The sequence below is a fragment of the Galleria mellonella genome, unplaced genomic scaffold (assembly GCF_026898425.1).
Source record: "Galleria mellonella isolate WM207_F2 unplaced genomic scaffold, CSIRO_AGI_GalMel_v1 utg312, whole genome shotgun sequence".
NCBI lineage: Eukaryota > Metazoa > Arthropoda > Insecta > Lepidoptera > Pyralidae > Galleria > Galleria mellonella.
The window spans coordinates 4,154,144-4,175,997 of NW_026442074.1; the positions used below are offsets into that span (position 1 = coordinate 4,154,144).

Consider the following 21,854-nt stretch of genomic DNA (forward strand, 5'->3'; position numbering starts at 1 on the left):
ATTCATTCACCATTCAATCAGTTAGAATTTAGAGTTTGTTGGATGAATACATCTCGGCCGGTAGCACTTATACTAAGTGTGTTTTAATTATTATCATGTCTACAAAGCCTGGAAACTTCAAAAATCCATTCCAAAGACCATGGATGACAGAAACAGGTGCAGCGGCTGCGGCAGGGGGCTCAGGATCGGTTGGTTTGAAAGGAGTTGTGGCTGGCGGTATCACTGGAGGCATTGAAATTTGTATCACATTCCCTACCGAATATGTAAAAACACAACTGCAATTGGACGAGAAAGGTTAGTGCATTAAACTATATTTTATTCCGATGGTCGTTGCTTTTATATAATTTTATTGCGGTCTATTTTCTAACAGAACTATTTTCGTTTTTTTCTAAAAATAATATTTACTTACGTCAATGATATCTCTCACGATACTCGTATTAGTTTTGTGAATCTACGACTCCATCAATTTAACACTTGTAAGGTTTCAGTGCAGACTATGTAATTTGGAATATTTATTTTCCAATTAGAATGTGCTTAACAAGTATACTAATTGCATACTTACTTATTTGTTTTCGAGACAGGTTTTGTGCTTGAGGCACATAAAATAGCCAATTTTTGGACTTTGCACTCGGCTTATAATGTAAGCATACATGTTTTCTATGCAAGGTTCGTTATCAAGATCCAAAGGATCTAAAAAAAATATTTTATAAACAAATTCCTTTTGCTGTTTCCATTTAATGATACTTATAAGAATTAGGTATACCTTAATTTAATACCTATCCACAATACAATAAAGATTTTATAAACAAACTGTATAATAATAATATTCTAATAAGTTTTTTTTTTTTTATTATCAATAAAAATACAAGTTACAGAATTTATGTTCCATTAGCATTTAGAAACCACGTAGGTTTATATTAATACTAAAGTATTACCTATTTTATATTTTTGTTTGTTTATACTTTATTGTACACAAAAATTACATTGTTATAATTTATATTAAATGAAGATGTACAACAGCCAACCTTTACTCTTTAAGAGTTCTGTTCCAGCAACCTTTGAGTGGATAGGAGTGAAAAATCTCACCTCTAATGAAAATTGCATTGACCCTCCCATGTTCACTACCGATTTGAAGGACCTAAACCAATAAACAAATACACTCTCCTGCTTCCTCAAAAGAAGTAATAATAGATTTCCTTCAAATAAATTTTGACTATTTCATCCTATTTACTACTATTGTAAAAGCAAAAGTTTGTGTGGACGTGTAAATACTATAAATGTTAAAGTTAGTCAAATTGTTTATTACCATTTGGCACATTAATAATAGTTCAACCAATTTTCTTTAAATTTGCTATATACATATAGTTTGGGATAAACAAGGACATAGACTTCTTTTTGTCCCAGTAAATGAATGAAGCCATGCATTGAAATCTAGAGAATCTTATAATTTTTTTTTAAATATCACATTTCATACAATTTAAAAGGAATCTTGACTTTATTTATCTTGAGTATGCTATGACTGACTGGTCATTAGAACTATAATTACAAGTAGATTTTATTCTGAAAAAAAAAAAAAAAGAATCTTATTTCAAATATTGCAAAATGAATATTAACTAGTAATCTCACTGTTATTACTTTAAATTGCAAGTTATTTTGCAATGTAAAATAACTATACATAACTTGGTAACATAACAAGATACACTTTTCACGCAGACAGATTTTTCTTTACAACAAGCGGGATTTTGATCTGCATAAATTAAATTGTGTTCCATAAAAAAAACTTCATTTCTGTCAAAACCAGTTGTTTTGATTTAAAAACTAAGTTACTGAACTGATTTTGATAAAATTTCTATGGAACCTGTCATATATATTTTAAATGGATACTTTTATACTTTGTTTAATAAAGTGTACTAATGTGGGTAGGCTCAATATGTAGCACGTTTTATTTCATAATATTATATATTTAGGACATATTAGGACTAATCTGTAAGTATATCCTTTCAGACAAAATCTTAATTTACCAAATTGGTTTACAACTGATGGAGTTATGAGGTAACAAACATAAAAAAATAAAAGGAAACCAAGTTGACACCCTGCTTCTTTTTGAAGTCAGTTAAAAAAGTGTCATCTTCAATCAACAAATTAATATAGCATCAGGAGTGGAGTAATTTGACTACAAAAAGAGGTATCAAACCTTGTAAACAATGAAAAATCAATAAAGTTTATTCAGTAACATCACAAAATTTTATAAATAACTAAATTAGCAGATATGTAATTTAAATAAATATCTACACCTATTTAGTAACACGTAATTTAATAATTTATATTTATCAAGCACATTAATATAGTTATCAGATATAACAAAATTACTCAAGTTTAAGGATTTGCTCCAAATTAAACCTATGTACAAAGAGATAAAAAAAGTATAAATAGATGTATGTGTTGTTCAAATAACAGTTGTCAACTGAGCAGAGATTAAATATCTTAATTTTTTTATATCAGTCTCATTTCTCGTGATTAATGTTAGGGTCATGGTCTCGTTATAAATTAGTTTTTAATTATCAAAAAGTTATACTAAGGTTATTCATAAATTTACGGGTCGAATTTAATTTTCCATCTTTAATTCTGATACTCAGGGCCGGATTAAGTTATTTTGCCGCTCCAGGAAAATATTTTCCTTTCTAAGAAATTATCTTGTTTGACCCGCTAGTAGAACGGTAATGGGTTGTTACGTTTACCATGAAGGAAAAATCTAGCTGTCACTGTTCTTAAAACAATGTTTGTTTTATTTTCATGGTTATCATGTTTATCGCCGAATTGTAGACTGTACCTTATATGTACATAATATAAGTACACAGATGTTGCTAAATAAACGTCCGCTACGTGTTGTATCACCACTACAATTTGCACTATAGTTGAACTGAAACGGTTTCTTGGCTTTTAGATAGTAAATTTACATTAACAATTTACATCGTCATCTTAACTATCCTTACATACTTATTAGTGTTTATTTTTATACATCATAGAATTGCAAAGTAATTTGAAATAGTAATCGCCTACAAACATGAACTATGCGCACAACAATACACTGCACTGAACACCATGGCGCACCTTAGTGTTACCATTCTTATGTATATGCGTGGTCCTTGTGTATGCGTACCCAATCAGATATATCACTGCACTATTACACCTTTAAAATTACAACATAATCACGCACACATTTCCGAGTATAGAGGTACTCGTGTAAAAGACTTTGTACGAAGTCTCACCTCTAATGAAAACTGCATTCATTCTCCCATAATTAATACAGATTTGGAGGATCTAAGCCAAAAAACGAATATACATTCGTGGTAACACCATTATCTTGTAGTAATATTGTTTTGACAGTTAAGAAGTTAATACAATGTGATAAAACTCTCTTCATGAAAATACATGCAAGGTACTATTGTAGCAAGCACAGTATATTGTATGATGCCTTGTTGGTCCCTGTATAGACTAGGCCACCCTTACCTTACCCCTAGATGTCGTAAATGGCGACTAAGGAAGTTTATGGTAGAAGAAACGCAGCAAGGTCCCTCTTAAAACATCACCAAAAGCTAAACTGCGGTTGCCAAACGTGGTAACTACTGACAAACCCTTTATGTGGAAAGCTATATTCAGCAGTGGACAGTTAATGGCTGATACAATATAGTATGATAACTCTGTCCGTCTGATCGAGACTTATTAATTAATTAAGATAAAAAGTAGTCTATGTCGTTTTTCATTCCAAATAGTACGTATATGTTTAGTTTTAAGATGAAAGTTTGAGTCTATATGGGCCCAAGAGCCAAACTAAAATGACCTTTGTACTTGCTATGCCTACAACTTAGCATACAATTAAACTGGTTTATGTCCTTCCCCAATCAACATCTCGAATACTATGTATACGTATGCAAATTACAGTCTTAAGACGTGATAGAAAATAAAAAAAATAAACGATAACTATTTATTTACATTCATTGTTGTAATTAATAGTAAATCGACTATAGTCACTCAGGTGATTTCATGAAGTGATCACAGTAAACAGAGACCTCACGTGATAGCCCTAAGACAATTATAATATGATAAACATTTGTGACCTATTCGCGTATTACCTATCTTATGATTATTTAATTTTTTTTCGTTATGTCATTTTTATAACAAATAAAATTAGGTTTTACCCGAAACATCGACCGCGTGATCGGGATATGTTCATTGACCGCGATAAAAAGTAACCTATGCCCTATACTGGTTAGGATTAACACATGTACTGGAGATGTGTGCCAAATTACCTAATTATTATTCAAGCTGTAGAAGCAGTAAGAGATAAGAAACAAACTTACTTACCAAAGGTAGAGACTTTGTACAATAGTCGTTTGCTTGGGTACCTCTGTCCCATTCGTGTTTCTACCGTGAACCATTTACATTTGCATGGTTGTGTTTCGATTTGAATGGAAAGGTTTTGGATGGTATGATAATGGAATGGTAACCCCGCCTGCGTTAACGGAATACGCTGGCGGGGCATCAGTGAGGGATGATAGGTGAGATGAAAGGGCAGGTCAGTTAGCCCTCCTTGATGAATACACCTGAAATTGAGCACGATGGTTTTCAGGAGGGACCATGTGAAGGTCGACTTGATAGGGTATATTTGCAAGCAATGGGACTGATAGTCCGCATTAAGAACAATTCCTTTCCCCCCTGGTTTGAAAGGCTGGATATGGTAGTGAATTTACAGGGGCAGAAGAATAACACATTAGTCCTAAGGAATAGCAACGCATGCGGGGTATCATGGACGAAACAATTTACTCTGTTATGTCCATGGTACTCTTTTTTTGATGGATGAAAATGGCATGACAACACCGCCCGCGCCAACGGGATACGCTGGCGGAGCACCAATGAAGGGTGATAGATGAGAATGAAAACAGGCCAGTTGGCCCATCATGATAAATTCATCAGAAATTAACCATGATAGTTTCCAGGGGGAACCGCGAGGAGGTCGACCTGGTTGGGTATATTGCTAGCAATGGGATTCTCAGTCTCCATCACTAACAATCCCTTCCCCCCCGTCCATGGTACTGCTCGTGTCTATAGGTGACGGTTACCATTTTCCATAAGGTGGGCCATCAGCTTGTTTGCCATTCGAAGTTGCATAAAAAAATACTTACACTTTTGTATTATTGGTAAGGATCTTCTAATGTGAATATTATCATTCTAGGTGGCACTAAGAAATACACGGGCATTTTCGACTGCGTTAAGAAAACGGTGAAAGGCCATGGATTCTTCGGGTTATATAGAGGTCTCAGTGTATTATTATATGGATCAATACCTAAATCAGCTGTCAGGTACGTACAAATTTCTACTAAGTCTTACAGATGAAAATGCCGCATTTAGCAGCAAGCTCCGAGCAAAAATTATATTTGTGCTTTAGTTCAGCTTATTTGCTTCCTAATAACTAACAATATACCGGTTATTATCGCTCGTATAACTCATAATTGCGTAACTGTTATTACCTAAACCTTGGATCATTCACATAAAAAAAAAAGAAGCTTCTTTCACATGTGACATAGAAACAGTCCAATAAAATAGAACAATAATAAATAATATGGAAGTTAAGTAATATGAAAGAAATGTGCTTGTTATTGTTATTCTAAAATCTTGATTAGATTAAAGTCAAATGTCGACCGCTGACCTTTACTAAAATAAACATTATGTTTAAAATAATACTGATTTAATACCTAAAATATAGGTGACATTGTCCGACAAATACATTAATTAAGCAGTCCACAAATTTGACAATACAAACACAAACATAGGGAAATAAAAAATTCGTTAAAATACTTAATTTGGATTTTAATTAGATATTAATTAAATTAATGAAATTGAATTATTTAAATATTGAAGTCTTTGTGAAAATTTAAAAAACGACGCCCTCTTCTCTTCTAATTGCTGTGCCCGACAGGGTCTACAATATACTTTATTAATTATTAACATTTTTCATAATAATATTGTAGAATGCAATAAATAAATTGAATTGAGTATCCCTAGGATTTATAATGCACAAAAACTATAAGCCTTCACTAATGATACCTACCATCGCTCACACGACAAATATTACCAGCTTACTGCTAGATCCGCTGATATACTTTTAATGAGTTTACAACTGGAGGAAAAAAGACCTTAAATGACCTTTAAAGGTCAGGAGACCTTAAGGTCTCTACATACTCGTACATCAGAGAGAGTAACACTCTCACACGAATTTGTGACGATGTCGCCGTCTTTAGATTAGGATTAGCAACGATTAATTCCTGATGGATTTATCACGATGGACTAATGATTCTGATTTCATTCTCATCTACCATTCCTCACTAGTACCTCGCCAACGTAAACTGATACTGCAGGAGGCATTGCTGCTCCATTTTCACAAATTAAAAACTTGTACATTGCTTTGCAAAGTCCTTCTTTATCTTTGTCCGTCCTTCAACTCAAATTCTTCGCTCCACTTTCTATCTAGCACCTTGAACCTTGTCCGCTCCAAAAAAACTGTCCATCCGTAAACCCTGATTTATTATCAAGTCCAAGGCCGTCTAAAGTCTAAAGACAGCGTAATTTCTTATACTTAACAATAAAATATTATGTGACATTGCGAAATGAGCATTCGTGGTCTTTAGTGACTTTATCTCGATACTATCGGATTAAACACTTCACTGTTATCATTCAAGTGTTATGTCACAGATAAATATAGATATACAAAATTTAAACAATTTTAGTCAGAAACTGTTTACCATCGAATCGGTAGCAATGAACGTAACGTTCAATTTGTATACATAAACAAAATAAGATTTTGGTTACATTAACACCGCAAAACAATTTGTCACATTTTATCTCTCTTTCTTTTTTATCTACACCGGAATCCAAAAGCCTTGTCTACTTAATAAGCCTTATCAAAGTCCAATACTTTAAAAATTCTACCAGCACTGTCTCCGTACTCAGTATTTCACCTTATTTTCTTCTGGCGTGCAATCTATATTGAGTTATATTCATACGCAACCAATAGCTTCTTATACCGAGTGATATTTTTTTTTTACTCTTTGGAAAATATGTGGCTTGTTATGTAAATGAAACAGAATTGTTTACAACATATTACTTTTTTTTAAAACCTGTATCAATATCCAGTGTTTTATGGGTCCAATAAAAATATTATTGCTATTCAGTACATAATTATCGCTTCATTTAATATGTTTTAAGTAATAAATCATTTCTTATACTATCATTTTTACGTCTTCTTTCTATATCTGTGGTGTGCAAAATGATTCAAATTAAATATTTCTGAAGTTAAATATAAAAAAAAATATTCGGTTGTTTTCAAATATAATTTCCGACTACGAGTTATCTAACACCGATGACATGATAAATCGTCATTTGGACTCTTGCCATCTGAAAATAATGCATCTATAAACATTAATCTTATCTATTGAAAAATTTTTATTCGTCTATAATCTAGTATCCTTATTATATTTTTTTTTATTGGTGAGAATGGAAAGGTATTCCCGCCTGAACTATCGGTATATAGATGGGCAGATTAGTTAGCCCGTCGTGACGAATTCGTCAAGAATTAACCACGATGGTTTCAAGAGGGAATTGGGGGTTAACCTAGTATTACTAGCAATGGGGCTTTTAGTCCCCATCACTACTAATCCTTTTCTTCCCTGTCCGACACATTTGATGATATTTATTTTAAAAAGTTTTAAAATTAGATACTTAACAGTCATACGTTGGGAGGAAAGGGATTGTTAGTTATGGAGACTGAGAATCCCATTGCTAACAATATACCCAACCAGGTCGACCTCCTCGCGGTTCTCTCTGGAAACTATCGTGGTTAATTCCTGATGAATTCTTCATGATGGGCTAACTGGCCTGTTTTCATTCTCATCTATCACCCTTCACTAGTGCTCCGCCAGCGTATCCCGTTAGCGCAGGCGGGGTTACCATACCATTTTCACCGTTCAAAAAAAAAACAGTCACACATTTTCAATGATATAATATTTTACCAGAGAGAGACTGTATAGAAGTTATCTGCTACCTCTGGGTACCTCTGTCTTTATCATGTTTCTGCCGTTGAGTAGCTAAATTTGCATGGCTTCTATTTCGGACTGATAGGTGGAGGGATATGGCAGTAAAATTACAGGGTATGAAGGCATAACATCTTTGTTCTTTGTAATATTAGTAGTAATGTAATCACCACAGTTTTTTTTCAACCGACTTCAAAAAGAGGGAGATTCTGTTGTATTATTTTATGTTTGTTACCTTTTAACGTCGTTAATTATAAACTGATTTGGATTTCTTTTTTATCGAAAAAGATATACTTAAAAATTGGCCCATAGAAATTTTATCAAAACCAATTTCAGTATTTTAATTTTTAAATAAAATTAACCGGTTGCCACAATTAAACTCTTATATGTGCAACTCGTTTTGAAATTATTTGTATGTCCATAATGCTTTTCATATGAGCGATGTACTTTATTTCCATCAGGTGGGCCGTCTGCTTGTTTGCCATTCCATATTGCATCAAAATGTATACAGGATGACAGAGATAGAACTGCAAAACCACAGGTTATCGTGGGTCTTATGCTATCATATTTTAAAGATAAATTATGTAAATGTTCAAGCTGTCTTCTACTTCTTGTTGATGTGAAAGTTTATCATAATGTTTGGACATTACTATTTAACTGAGTCAAGGTTTAAACGGATGATAAAATTTATTATACAGATGGACCGTAACCCTAGATTAGTACATAGTATACTATATCCTAAAAAAGGTCTGCCCGCGACTTCGTCCGCGTATCCGGGAATGAAAGTATCCTATCTCTTTCCTATCTACATGCTAAATATTTAATAAGTGGTAAACTACTTTATTATTCTATCTAAAGATAGATATATTTTCGTTATAACGTGCATGAAAAAGACCAAAATCCCGAATGTTGCTATCTCGTTTTATCTTATGAATATGGAAGTATGCGTGTATCTATAGATTGTTACTTAGGACTATAAGAGGTATGAGACTCTTAAAGTCGCAGACACCTGCAACTTTCGTATTATCCACTACAGATTTACTCATTTTCTACTAAATAATCTGTCAGCTTGTTTGTAGATTAAAGATGTATAAAAGAATCTAATCAAATCAACGAAAAACTGTTTAGTTAATTTAATTCCACAAGTTACTGTATAGTCAAACGTCGGAATATATCAATTTTAGGATACCAATAAAGTTCAATATTTACAAATATTAATATAAAAATTAAAATATAAACATAAGCATGACCGTTGAACTTTAATTGTGGGTAATTAATTACAACGAATACGAGCATAAATTCTAGCGATTGAAAAAAGAATTCAGTTCCAAATTGTCAAATTGGTGAAGTTACTTGAAACATGATAAAGTAAAAATACTATTTAAATTGAGGCACGAACAAAGTTGACCCTCACGCGAATGTATAGTGAGCTATGGCTGATAAATAGTTATGATAACGTGCTTTTCGTTGACGGCCATCTTTGCGATAAAAACAAAGATGACAATCGGAGTGTTTATCTATTTATCCTATTGTACCTACATGTACAGAATGTAATTATTATTACTGTATGTTTTAGTGCAATAAAGAATATTCAATTAAATCAGGTTGAAATGAGTAACTGTTGAATTTATTATGAATTCTTCTCATTAGTTGACAACATTCTGAACCCAGTAAGTTATACCTAGAGATGGGCAATCCACCTGGGTGGGTTTAAAGTCTGGTGGGTAAAAACCGGGTGTTTTGGGTTTAAAAGTCATCATCGTCATCTCAGCCGCAAGACGTCCACTATACTGGACATAGAATTATTATGCAGCCTACAGAATAAAAAACTTTTAATGGGCAAAAAAAAAACCAATTTATTCAAGTAAACTTAGATTAAAGTATTTTTGATAACTTATATTCTGGCACGGACGGACGAGGAGGGGGAGGGAGCTGTTAGTAACAGGAACTACTTAATGGTGCTTACAAAAAATCTCATACTTCTCTTTTTTGTGTAACAAAATGGAAAAAAGAAACTTAAAACCTACGTAAACAATGTAATAGAATGTATTAAAGTTTTGTATCAAATAATCTTAAGGGATCAAAAAACAAAATTCAAACTTTTAAACAATTGAAAATTATATTTATTTTCAAAACGCATTTCTCTATATATTTTATCTAAGTATTAAGTGAATAAATATATGTTATGTTAATCGATGTTACAAATAACACACATACGAATACACATTTGTCTCTATCTCTTATATCTTTTATATTTTAGAGTCTTTTAATTGGAGATTTTGGACAATATAAGATGTGTTTTACAAAGGAACACACATAAATACACTGACTCAACGCTATTTTTTTACAATGATTATTTCTTGTTATTTACAATAAATTTATTAAAAAAATAATAAAATAAATACAAAAAACCTTTGTAAAATTTTCTCTCAACTAGTTTATTAGATCAAGGAAACATTTTGTGTGCATACATTAAATGCCTACTAATCCATTAACGTAACGTGACGCACATACGAAAAATAGGTAAACGGTGACTTTAATAGGGAAAATACCACCTTATTTACGTTATACCTAATATCTTAGTACATAATTATAGGTACCTATTTTATTTTTTGCTTTAATTTGTTTGTCATTCTAAATTGCATACAAAAATAACTTCATAAATGAAATTTTCCAGTGTATTCTAATTTTTTTTTTTTTATTTATTATTGTATTTTAAAAATAACGTACAAAGGCAGTCTCATCTCTAATAAATATTTTCTCATCTCTAATGTATATAAATATAAATCTTTTTAATTCGTTTTTTTTTTTTACTTGTTTATATTTGTAATACGAACGTTTATTTAATAAACAATCTTTTTTTTTAATTTATCTATTAAAATTTAAATCATATAAAAAATAATATCATTAAATAACACAATGAATTAACACATCGTTTTATTTTGTTTATTTTATACACTGTTATATTAAATAAGGTTCACTTCATGCGTGTGTGTGTAAGTGGTACATATGTAGCTAACTACGCAACACTCAAGCCCTGACGTCAGTAATTTCGCTGCCGAGAGCATATTGGCTTCATATTACAATATAACATTACAAATGACAATTGTACTGAAACTCGAAGACCTATTAGTTGATCCAGTGTCCATTTGCATTTCTAATTGGCCTGTACTTCTTGTAAGCCATTATATTCATGATTGTTTTATAACAATTATATACAATCCCATGGCTAGAAATAAATAGTAATTAATAAGTCCTGTATGAAACTTGCAATGTTTGCGTAACCTCTCAAATTTCATTAAAAAAAAGTAACGGTTTCTCATAAGGAACACATAGCCCCCATTTTCTATCAGGTAGATTTTCTTTCTTTTTATTTGTGATAATGGAATAGTAACCCCACCCGCGCTATCCGGTATACAGCGACGGGCCACAAGTGAAGGATGATAGGTGAGGATGAAGTAGGTCAGTTAGCCCATCATGACGAATTCAACAAGAATTGTTCACGATGGTTTCCAGGGGGAACCACGTAAAGGTCGACCTAATATTGCTAGCAATAGGGCTGTCAAACTCCATTGCCAACAATCCCTTTCCCCCCTATCAGGAGGGTTGTCAGCTTGTTTGCCTAAGGTATCTACATAAAAAAAGATAGCGCGGTGTATTCTCTAATTTTGTCCCTTACTTAATAAGTTTGTTTAAAACGTCTAACATCGCCATTACGTTGAAATAATATGTCACTATTTTCTTTCCAGATTCGGAGTATTCGAACAAGCGAAATTATATATGGTGACAGAGAATGGTACACTAACGAACACAGGGAAACTGGCGTGCGGATTGGCCGCTGGTGTGGCCGAGGCAGTCTTCGCCGTGACCCCCATGGAGACGGTCAAAGTCAAGTTCATTAACGATATGAGAACAGAGAATCCGAGGTTCAAAGGTTTCTTCCACGGTGTAGGGACTATCGTTAGGGAAGAAGGTATGTTATAGTTGAAGTACTTTTATACCTCTTAATGTTATTGTATCTCTTAATTTTACAGAAACTAATAATATGCATAGAAATTATAAGGTGGATAGGAAAAGTTATAGTTTTATTACAATAGTGTAAACAAGTTACAACCGAATCTGTCGATAGATACGTTTTGGCTACCGCATGCATGAAATAACTCAAGATACTAACGTCCGATGACCTGTTTCTGTCGAAAACAAGCTGACAGGCCAATTTCTGAAAAATAAAACCATTGTCTATATCCTATATATGTATAACATATAGTTTAAGCAATCTTATGCCTCCTGTATCAGAGATGGTACTGGCTATTTTGCTTAGTTCAGACTGAACCTACTTTTTTGTATTATATAACACAAAAAAAAAGAAAATATTTATTATTGCACAATCAAATTTATACAAATGGCGAACTTAATGCCCTATAGTATTCTCTACCAGTTAACCATAAGGTAAAAACCCAAACCGTTTAAGGGCAGTGATGAATAAATAATAATAAAATATGTGACAAATAATTTGTTATTGTTTGTTATTAAATAAAATATTATTATTGCTGTTTCCAGGTTTAGGCGGTGTGTACAAGGGTGTTACGGCAACAATAATGAAGCAAGGCAGCAACCAAGCGATCAGATTCTTCGTGATGGAGTCTCTGCGCGACTGGTATAAGGGAGGGGATAAGGACAAGCCTGTGCCTAAATATATTGTAGGGCTGTTCGGCGGTGTTGCAGGTACATACTCATATCCACGCTAAAACTCTATTACCCTCTAATTGGGGAATGAAGAGATTGTTAATAACCTTTATAGCTAGCAACATTCCCTGTTAACCCTTCTTTGCATAATGGTGGAAATTTCCATTATAACATTGAATGCCTAAAAATTATTTAAAGGAACAAGTTCACTTTATATTGATCATCTCTGGATACCTTTTTAATATCTATTGCAGAAAAAAAAATAGCAGTAATTTTTTTTTAACTATTTTTCCTTTAATTTTGATCATGAATTATATCACCTTGATTTATTTCACCAATAAAAAAAGTCATACAAAGAAGGGTTAAAGCGACCTCCATCGTCATATCAACCTAAAAGACATCCATGTAATCACAGTTCTTTAGTGGCAAAAAAACAACAGAGTTTTCCTTTATCAGAAGTTTCTTTTATGTAAATGCGAACAAATTTATCCATATTCCATATGTTACATTCACCACAACAATCGGCTAATGTCGCTGACTAATTCAATCTAGAATGGAGATTATAAACGTAAAATATAATATAAATGTATATGCTCCAGGTGCCGCATCAGTGTTCGGTAACACACCGATAGATGTAGTCAAGACCCGAATGCAAGGGCTCGAAGCTGCCAGGTACAAAAACACACTAGACTGCTTTATCAAGACTTGGAAACAAGAGGGACCATTAGCCTTCTACAAAGGTACCGTGCCGCGACTCAGTAGGGTAGTATTCGATGTAGCAATCACATTCACTATCTACGACAGTATCATGGACGTATTCAACTATCTGTGGAAGTAGTCAAAGACAAACCCTAAAGTTTTCTAATCATAGACAATAGTCTTGTATACAATATAGCTGTACAAATTATATGCTTGAGCCGCGCTTGAGTTTAGACGTTAAGTAGAACGAATATAAGTGTTTTGTAACATCGAAAGAGTATATTTCTATAGGACACCTTACATTCGTAAGTGTAGTTGTTTTTGTATTGTTAAGAATGTATTTATTTTCATATTTTCTTTTACTATTTTACTCATATTGTGAAGTACGACGCATTGTGGTGATAGTATTTTGTACAGTTTATTTTTATGTTTTTAAACATGTTTAACGTAAAATGACGAGAATTCGTAAAACAAAAAGCTACTATTTCGTTGTTTAATTGCATAGATTTTTTTATAGGTGTTGTATTTTAACTTAGTTGACTGTACGAAGTACTTTCTATTATGTTTTGCTATTCTTCAAAAGAATTCTTGACATATAATATTTGTATGCTATCATGGTTTGTTTTAGAATGAGGTCAAAACTGAAACCAGACTTTATTTATTTTTAATGATTTTATGGCCTCTCGTACCGATATAACTTGTCTATTACAGATTTCTATAGGCCATTTGTAACCATTTACCATCATATGGGCTGTGGGCTTGTTACCCGCCTAAAAACTCTCATATTGGTATGGAAGTCATAAAATATTTTACAAAGGAAAAATGTTTAATGGGCTTGGATAACAGTCCCAGAAAATAAGCTAATAATTGTCATTGTATTTTTATCTATGATACGCTTTCGCGGTTAAAACCAAGAGCTGTCATTCTTTTTTTCTTTTTTAATAAAAAAAAAAAACGACTGAGTATCGGCTATAGTGACCAAGTAAGTATGGTGACAATTAGGTTATAACAGCAGATAAACAATTATTTATGTATAATTATCACTTAATTACAAATTTTACAAGAATGTATATGTTGAAAACATCGAAATCTTTTTATATCCATTTTCTTCTTTTATTATATTATATTGATATTATTTTTACTGAAAGTTTACATTTTAAAATGTATACACATCGGCAAATTGATGAATGCAGTGTACTAACTACAATATATTACTTTCCAACGTAGACTCGTACCTCGAGTTTTTTTATGACTTTTACAAATAACTTATTTTTTTTTTATACACCACTTTTATCGATCCCAATAAAGATCTCTTAAGTTTAAAAAACAATATATGAGTCTTGTTATGCATTTTGTAAAGATCTTGAGAGATCTTAACGGACATTCCACGGTGGACATTTTGGTTTCCTTCAAATATACTGTTTAGTTATTACAATGTATTTACGTACTCCATTTTTATTTTTTGTGTTGAATGTTGATATTGTATTTATTTATTGTTTTTGATTGAATAAAACGGTCAAATTATGGTAAACACACTGGTTTCATTTCATTATTCATATATCATATACATATAAGATCTCTGTTATTAAATTATTAAGATTCCACTATAATCTTACTAATTCTTATTAATATTATAAATGTGAAAGTTAATTTGTTAATTTCTTACCTCTTAGCATCTTAATCAATCGCTACGATATTATATAGGCTACTGATTATCGATGAACATATCCTGATCACGCGGACGAAATCGCGAGTAAAAGCTAGTACTTATTACATAAAATTTTTAAATAATCAGATAATAGACATCACAACAAAAGTACATGTTAAATGCAAATAAATATTCAATAAATCCCTTTATTCTTTAATTACATATAAAAAATATCTCAATACAAAATATACAATATAGATATAATCATTTATATAAATCTAGAAGTTCCATTGAGAAGTTATAATGTATTATCGTTATTAAAAAGTATCATATATAATTATTAAGTATATATAAATGAGACACGAGTTATTTGTAATTAATTTAAAAAGGGTAGTTTTTTAATTTAGCCATCGGGAGCGAAGGAACGCATCTGAAATTCAAATTGTAACTGTCAACTACATCCATATCTTCTTGGCTGAGTTCGAAGTCGAACAAATTCAAATTATCCTCTATTCGTGATTTGGTGAAAGATTTAGGAATCACCGTAATACCACGTTGAATCTGGAATTACAAAATTATTAAGAAAAAAATATTTAATTAATGTTATTTCATGCAAAATGCTCATTGATAATGGATCAAATAAAGAGAATGATTACAAATTTTTACACATATATATACTCACTAGATATCTCAAAGCGATCTGTGCTCTAGTTTTGCCATATCTTTGAGCCAGTTCGCCCAACTTGGGATCAGTTTTGATCACGTCCTTGCCGGCAAACTCCGGTCTGGCATTAGATAGCAGGCCGAGAGGCGTGTACGCGACTGATACTATAGAATATTGATTAACATAATTCACTAAGTCGTGCTGAGTTAAAGTTGGATTAATCTGTAATTATAAATTTTAATGTATGATTAATTTTATTTTCTTGTTCAGAAAAAGCAGGTAGTTAATCATGACATGAGAATAATATTTAAAAAAAAAAGCTTAACGTTATAAGAGTTTTCTTTCAGCAAACTTGCAAAAATTATATGCTGTAAAGTGTATTAAAAAATATGTAAACAAGTAGCAAATAAACTATTGGTATTGCTAGTGATACTTCACGAGATAAAATGAGATGGCAATATCTGGTGTCTTATTTTTTCGTACGTAAACTTTAACAGCCACGGTTCTATCGATAGATTCGTTTTCCACTTGTATATGGGGGCAGTTAGATTATGAGGAGTGTAAGTACCTACTTATAAAATAAACATCGGATGCCAACCTAATACGAAATACCTACTTATGTAGTAATAATTAGCACGTCTTTCTATGTAACATTCGAAAGAAATAAGTTCTCAATTCGTATAAATATCTTCGCGGCTACTAAATAATTATATTCTAAATCGATTATCACAATTTGCAACCGTTTACTCGCATGTTAATCCCATTTTAATGTAGTTACGATTGATGCTAGCATTTTTCTTAGCGGAGTAAAAACCTACTTGTTGCGAACAAAATTCGGCACAGCTTCGGTTGGGTAAATAGAATAATCGAAAATATATCTCGCTAATAATATAGCTTTCTATAGGGGAAAGACTTTGTAAAGATTAAGTAATATTTGAGTTTATCCATTACAAACAAAAAATCAAATGTTTCCTCTTTATAATACTAGGATAGATGCAGGGTAGGTATCAATGAAACGGGTCGGTGTGTGGTATCTCAGAAACATATCTTCGTTTATCGGTGCACTCACAGTTCAAGTACCTTTTTCATAGAGCAATGTAAGTATATTTGTTATTATGTATTAATATACCAAATAGCATGGCTACTACAGGAAAAATCTCTCAATAAGGGCAGGCTTATGACCAGCAATAGACATTGATAATGCGAAATACATATAAAAATAGACCCTAGATACCCTTTACTTACCTCGAACTGATGAACAGCAGGTTTAATTTGAGCGACACTCAAAATGCGAGTCAGTTGCTCCTTATTGAAATTGGACACCCCGATGGACCTAGCGAGACCCAACTTTACAATATTCTCCATACCCCTCCACGTCTCGATGTAATCTATTTCCGCATCTTCGCCTTTTTCCTTTAAAATTATGTGCATTTGATGAAGTCGAAACAATTGTCGGAAAACACAAACACAGTTCGTTTAATTCCCGTTTTTTTAATAAATGAAAATGGAGTTACTACTCCACCTGCGCTATCGGTATACCTGCGGGGCGCCAACGAGGGCTGATAGGTGAGGATGAAAACATGTCAGTAAGCTCATCGTAACGAATTCAACAATAATTAACCACGACGAACTCCAGGGGGAACTGTGTGGAGATCGACCTGATAGGGTATATTACTAGCAATGGGGCTGGTACTCTTTACTAAAACTCCCTTTTCCCCAACCCCGTTAAGGTAGACTCGACAAAGTATATTTTTAATGGGGCTGCTAGTCCTCATAACTAACAATCCCTTCTCCCTTTAGGTCTTTAGGTTGGGAGTCGACCATACAACGCACGGGGTCGGGGGGCCAAATAGGAATGAACAACGCCAATCATCACTCAAATTTTCGTCGTCAGAGAAAGGCTCGGGCGTCGTCAATATTTTACCCAGGGCACTCCAGTAAAAGATGACGTTCTTGCTTTTTTCGTCGTCAGGGGAGAGGGCATCATAAACTCACTTAGAGGTGTCCGGTAAGGCCGGCCTTATTATAATATTTGAACCTCCTATATCCATCAACTTCTCACAACATTTGAGTTTGCTACCCCATAAGATAGTGATCCCCACACTGACTTTATCTACACGGGGTTGCGATACGAGAACTCTTTTGTCAGTAATAACTCATGCGTGTTCCTACCATTCAAATCTTGATCAGCCCTAAACTACTGTTCAATGTTTAGGCACTGTATCTTACTTACATTAATGGAAACTGGCCAATGTATGAGATACAAATCAATATAACTCAGCTTTAATTTAGACAGGGACTCCTGCAACGTTGGCAGCACATCAGCTTCAGCATGCTTATCATTCCAGAGCTTAAAATAAAAAAGATTATTGAAGATGAAAATTGTAATATCTAGAAATAATAAAAATTATTACATATTCCTTATATCTATATAGATAGAGAATCTCTATTTAGATAGAGAATCTCTATTTAGATATAGAATCATAACTTTCTAAACTCCTAAAATTTCTTTTAAAAAAGAACGATAGAGATTTTTGTGACCTCGACAAAAATAACTTTTTAATGCATTTTTTTTTATCCATTCATTCTTCAGAGGCTAAAGCTAAGGTCAGAGATCATGTTGCTAAGTCTTAAATACAAAGAATAAATAACCAATTGGTAAACGTAGAAACCTTTTTGAGTTATCTAATCTACGTAATCGGTAGGTAGCGCCCTATAGCGTTAGGGAGTCAAGCATAATAACTTTAAAGAGGGGTTGAAAATTTACCGACCATAGCTTATTGTATTAATTACCAACTGATAATATTCTTTCAGTGGTGTAACTGAATAAACATTCTTTTATATATTTATATAGCATCTTATGTATTATGTTTTTTTTATGTTTATGTAAATTGCACACTATTGCAAACTATTTTACATAAATTACTCAAGCTGTGCACATAATGTAATAATATAACCTAGCTGCATCACAAATGTAACTATTATTTAAGTATTTTTATGGTTTTTCACTGTATAAATAATTTCGTGGAACCCTGGCGACTTTTTTACGGAATCCCAAATTTTCACAAAACCCACTTTAGGAATCGCTGCCCTGTTGCATATTCTATTGTTACGGAAACTAAAGGTGTACCTATGAATAATTTCAGTAAAGTCGGTGAGAAGACACTATCTTAATGTCTGTGTTTAATTTTACTGTAGAATTTAAATTTTGATTTTAAGAAATAAAAAAACTTACAAATTTTATTGTTTTAGCGTTCAACATTACATTATCAACTGTTAATCTAATGTTGAACGCTAAAACAATTGGTTTACAACTATAAACCAACGCAAGCGACTCATAAAGTAACATTCATTACAAATTTAACAAAAATTTGTAAAAATAATTAACTAAGATATCTACACCTACCTTTGTAGTAATAAATAGTTCTTCTCTGGTGATCAAACCCTGTTTGATTTTATTGGCTATAGCCTCTCCTACTTCGCCCTCGTTGCGGTATATTGTTGCCGTGTCTATATGACGGTAGCCAGCCTCGATAGCCCATTCAACGGCCTGTCGAACTTGGCCTGGTTCTGCTTTACGCTATAAAATCCATACCATAGTAATAATAATTTATTTTCACATAATTTGAAATATATTCTTTCGGAATTCCAGAAAGAAATTCCAGAATTTCTTCTTCCAGAATAAGTAACACCCGATTTTGGGTATAGTTCCCTCTTCATTTATTTAAATTCGCTAGGTGGTATAGTCACAGACAATATAATATGTAGTGTTTTATGCAGATGAAATTTTTAGCATAGTTTTAACAACTTTAGCAATATTTTATATCAATGAAACTAAGCAATTTTAAAGAAAGTGCCTTGAAAAATGCAAAATGGAAAACCATCACTTATCCCGATGGATGGGATGGAACTTTAGTTTGTTCTTCTCATTACATATTTTGCACTATTTCATAATAATTATTATTTATACTTAACTATGGTATTATTAAACAGCCAAAAATAAATAATTTCGCGGACGCCTGATAAATTTTCTACAAAAGCCCAAGGTTCCGCAGTATCCATTTTAGGAATAACTGCTATAAAATAGAATAGAAATTTTGAAAATTTGAAATTAAAAATGTTCAATTTCACTTGTAGAAGACTATTTTAAAAGGATACTATCGATTTTGGTTCAGCCTGTACAACATGGACAGATCCTTAGTTTTACGTTTTACAAAAAGATTACGTACAACCACAGATAATGAATACCATAAATACTGTTCTAGTAGTGCAGCTAAAGACTTACCCCCTTATTTAGAAAAAAAATTGATCTCCTACAAACTTATTTAAACTATTGAAGTGTTTAGTCACTTTCTTTTAAATTAATTAAGTTTTGTGAATAAGAAAGTTAGTTTTCATTCTGTATATTATACTAGATATATTATCTGTTTGAAACAAACCATATGGGCCAGTGTATGAAGACACGTTATCCCCTAATTATGTAATCGTATACTAATAAATAATATTTTGAAAAATAAAACAAAGAAACTTACTGCATATGTACCAAGACCAACAATAGGCATTTCATATCCGCTAGAAAGTTTAACGGTAGGCGCTTTAACAACCATTGTTCTAGAATTTTAAGATACAACTGTAACTCAGTATTAACAATATGTACAATGTCAGAGTGGATGCAAATTTGTTCAGCTGTATTTAATTGTAATTATACATTTACTCATTATCATATTGTAAAAGAGTAACAACATTTATCGATAATGTGGAAAATTACCATGCAATACCTGAATTTTGAAAAGAAACAAATACCCAATTATTTGACTTGATCGCGCACGCGTCTTTTGTCATTTGCAAGAAAAAGACAAAGCATTTCCGTACACGTACGAGTGCACTGTGACAATCGTTACACGTGTCTCTTCAGCAATGAATTTTGTTTTTTTTTTTAATTTTATTATTATTACTAGCCACATCCCGCAACTTTGCCCGTGTGAACCAATACTATGTTCTATGTATTAAGTTAGTACATAATCTACGTATAAACTATATACTACATATAATTTCATTCAAATCTGTTCAGCCATTTAAATCTGATTAAATAACAAATATCTCTTTTTATACCTACTACTATGATGGCCATATACACATGAATTATAAACGTTAGACTTTTATATCAAACGGGCATGCGCATGCGCAAGCGTGACGAATTATGATTTAATCTAGTTAACATATACATATCATCATCATCATTTCAACCGTTAACTACTCACTCCTGAACATAAGCCTACCCCATAAGGGAAATTTTGCCAGTAATTGCTACGCTTGGCAGGCGGATTAGCAACCGCAATTAGGCTTTTAGAGATGTTTTAAGACAGATGCTGCTGCCCATCCCTCTACCACTAAATTCCCTTAGTCGCCTGTTACAACACTCACGGGAAAGGAAGGAGTGGCCTATTCTATGTCGGAACACACGGACCCGAACTTTACAATTTTATTACATTACAGAAACTGTAATATAATAAAATTGTAAAGTATTACAACCTCATTGCATAGATATTAAGAAAACAATAACCACTGTGTGTATATTTGGTCAATAAAAATAATATGTCACGTACAAATGTATGTATACTTTATTAGCTTTTTGCCCGCTACTTCGTACACGTGGATTTCAGAAGTAGAAAAACCAATTAAATAGAACAATTCTAGATGAGGTATCAAGACAAAACATACACCGGTTATTAAGTTTGATCTTCAGATATACAACTGTGAAAACTACATTTCATTTAGTGCAGTAGTTTTACGTGATACCGTAACAAACATACAGACAGACAAAAACAAAACTTCTAAAAAATATTAAATATAAATATCTTCCATGTACAGACGTCACCTGGTTACAATTTTCAACCGACTACAAAAAAAAGGTTTTTGTATTCCCAAAAATACAACCCAATTTAAAAAAGAGGTTTTTCAATTTGGTTGTATTTTTGGGAATATTTACTGATAGGGCCCCATCAGTGTGGGAATTTGCCACAGGCCCTAAATGGTATAGTTACGCCACTGGGTGGTCTATTCTATGCCG

The 21,854-nt window shown here is 32.5% G+C and overlaps 2 protein-coding genes across 2 annotated transcripts; one reads left to right on the forward strand and one right to left on the reverse strand.

Moving 5' to 3' along the window:
• Positions 1–13: 13 nt before the first annotated feature.
• Positions 14–15,003, forward strand: LOC113513297 (putative tricarboxylate transport protein, mitochondrial). Its single transcript, XM_052895926.1, has 5 exons — positions 14–294; positions 5,234–5,360; positions 11,837–12,060; positions 12,648–12,812; positions 13,373–15,003. Exons 1-5 carry the CDS (start codon positions 96–98, stop codon positions 13,609–13,611), a joined length of 954 nt encoding a protein of 317 aa, XP_052751886.1. The 5' UTR covers positions 14–95; the 3' UTR covers positions 13,612–15,003.
• A 309-nt stretch (positions 15,004–15,312) lies between these two features.
• LOC113517824 (aldo-keto reductase AKR2E4-like) lies at positions 15,313–20,475 on the reverse strand. The gene is made up of 6 exons (XM_031908422.2): positions 20,317–20,475; positions 19,191–19,364; positions 18,018–18,134; positions 17,030–17,197; positions 15,803–16,006; positions 15,313–15,681 (listed from the first exon to the last, which is right to left on the reverse strand). Exons 1-6 carry the CDS (start codon positions 20,389–20,391, stop codon positions 15,502–15,504), a joined length of 918 nt encoding a protein of 305 aa, XP_031764282.2. The 5' UTR covers positions 20,392–20,475; the 3' UTR covers positions 15,313–15,501.
• Positions 20,476–21,854: the final 1,379 nt, after the last annotated feature.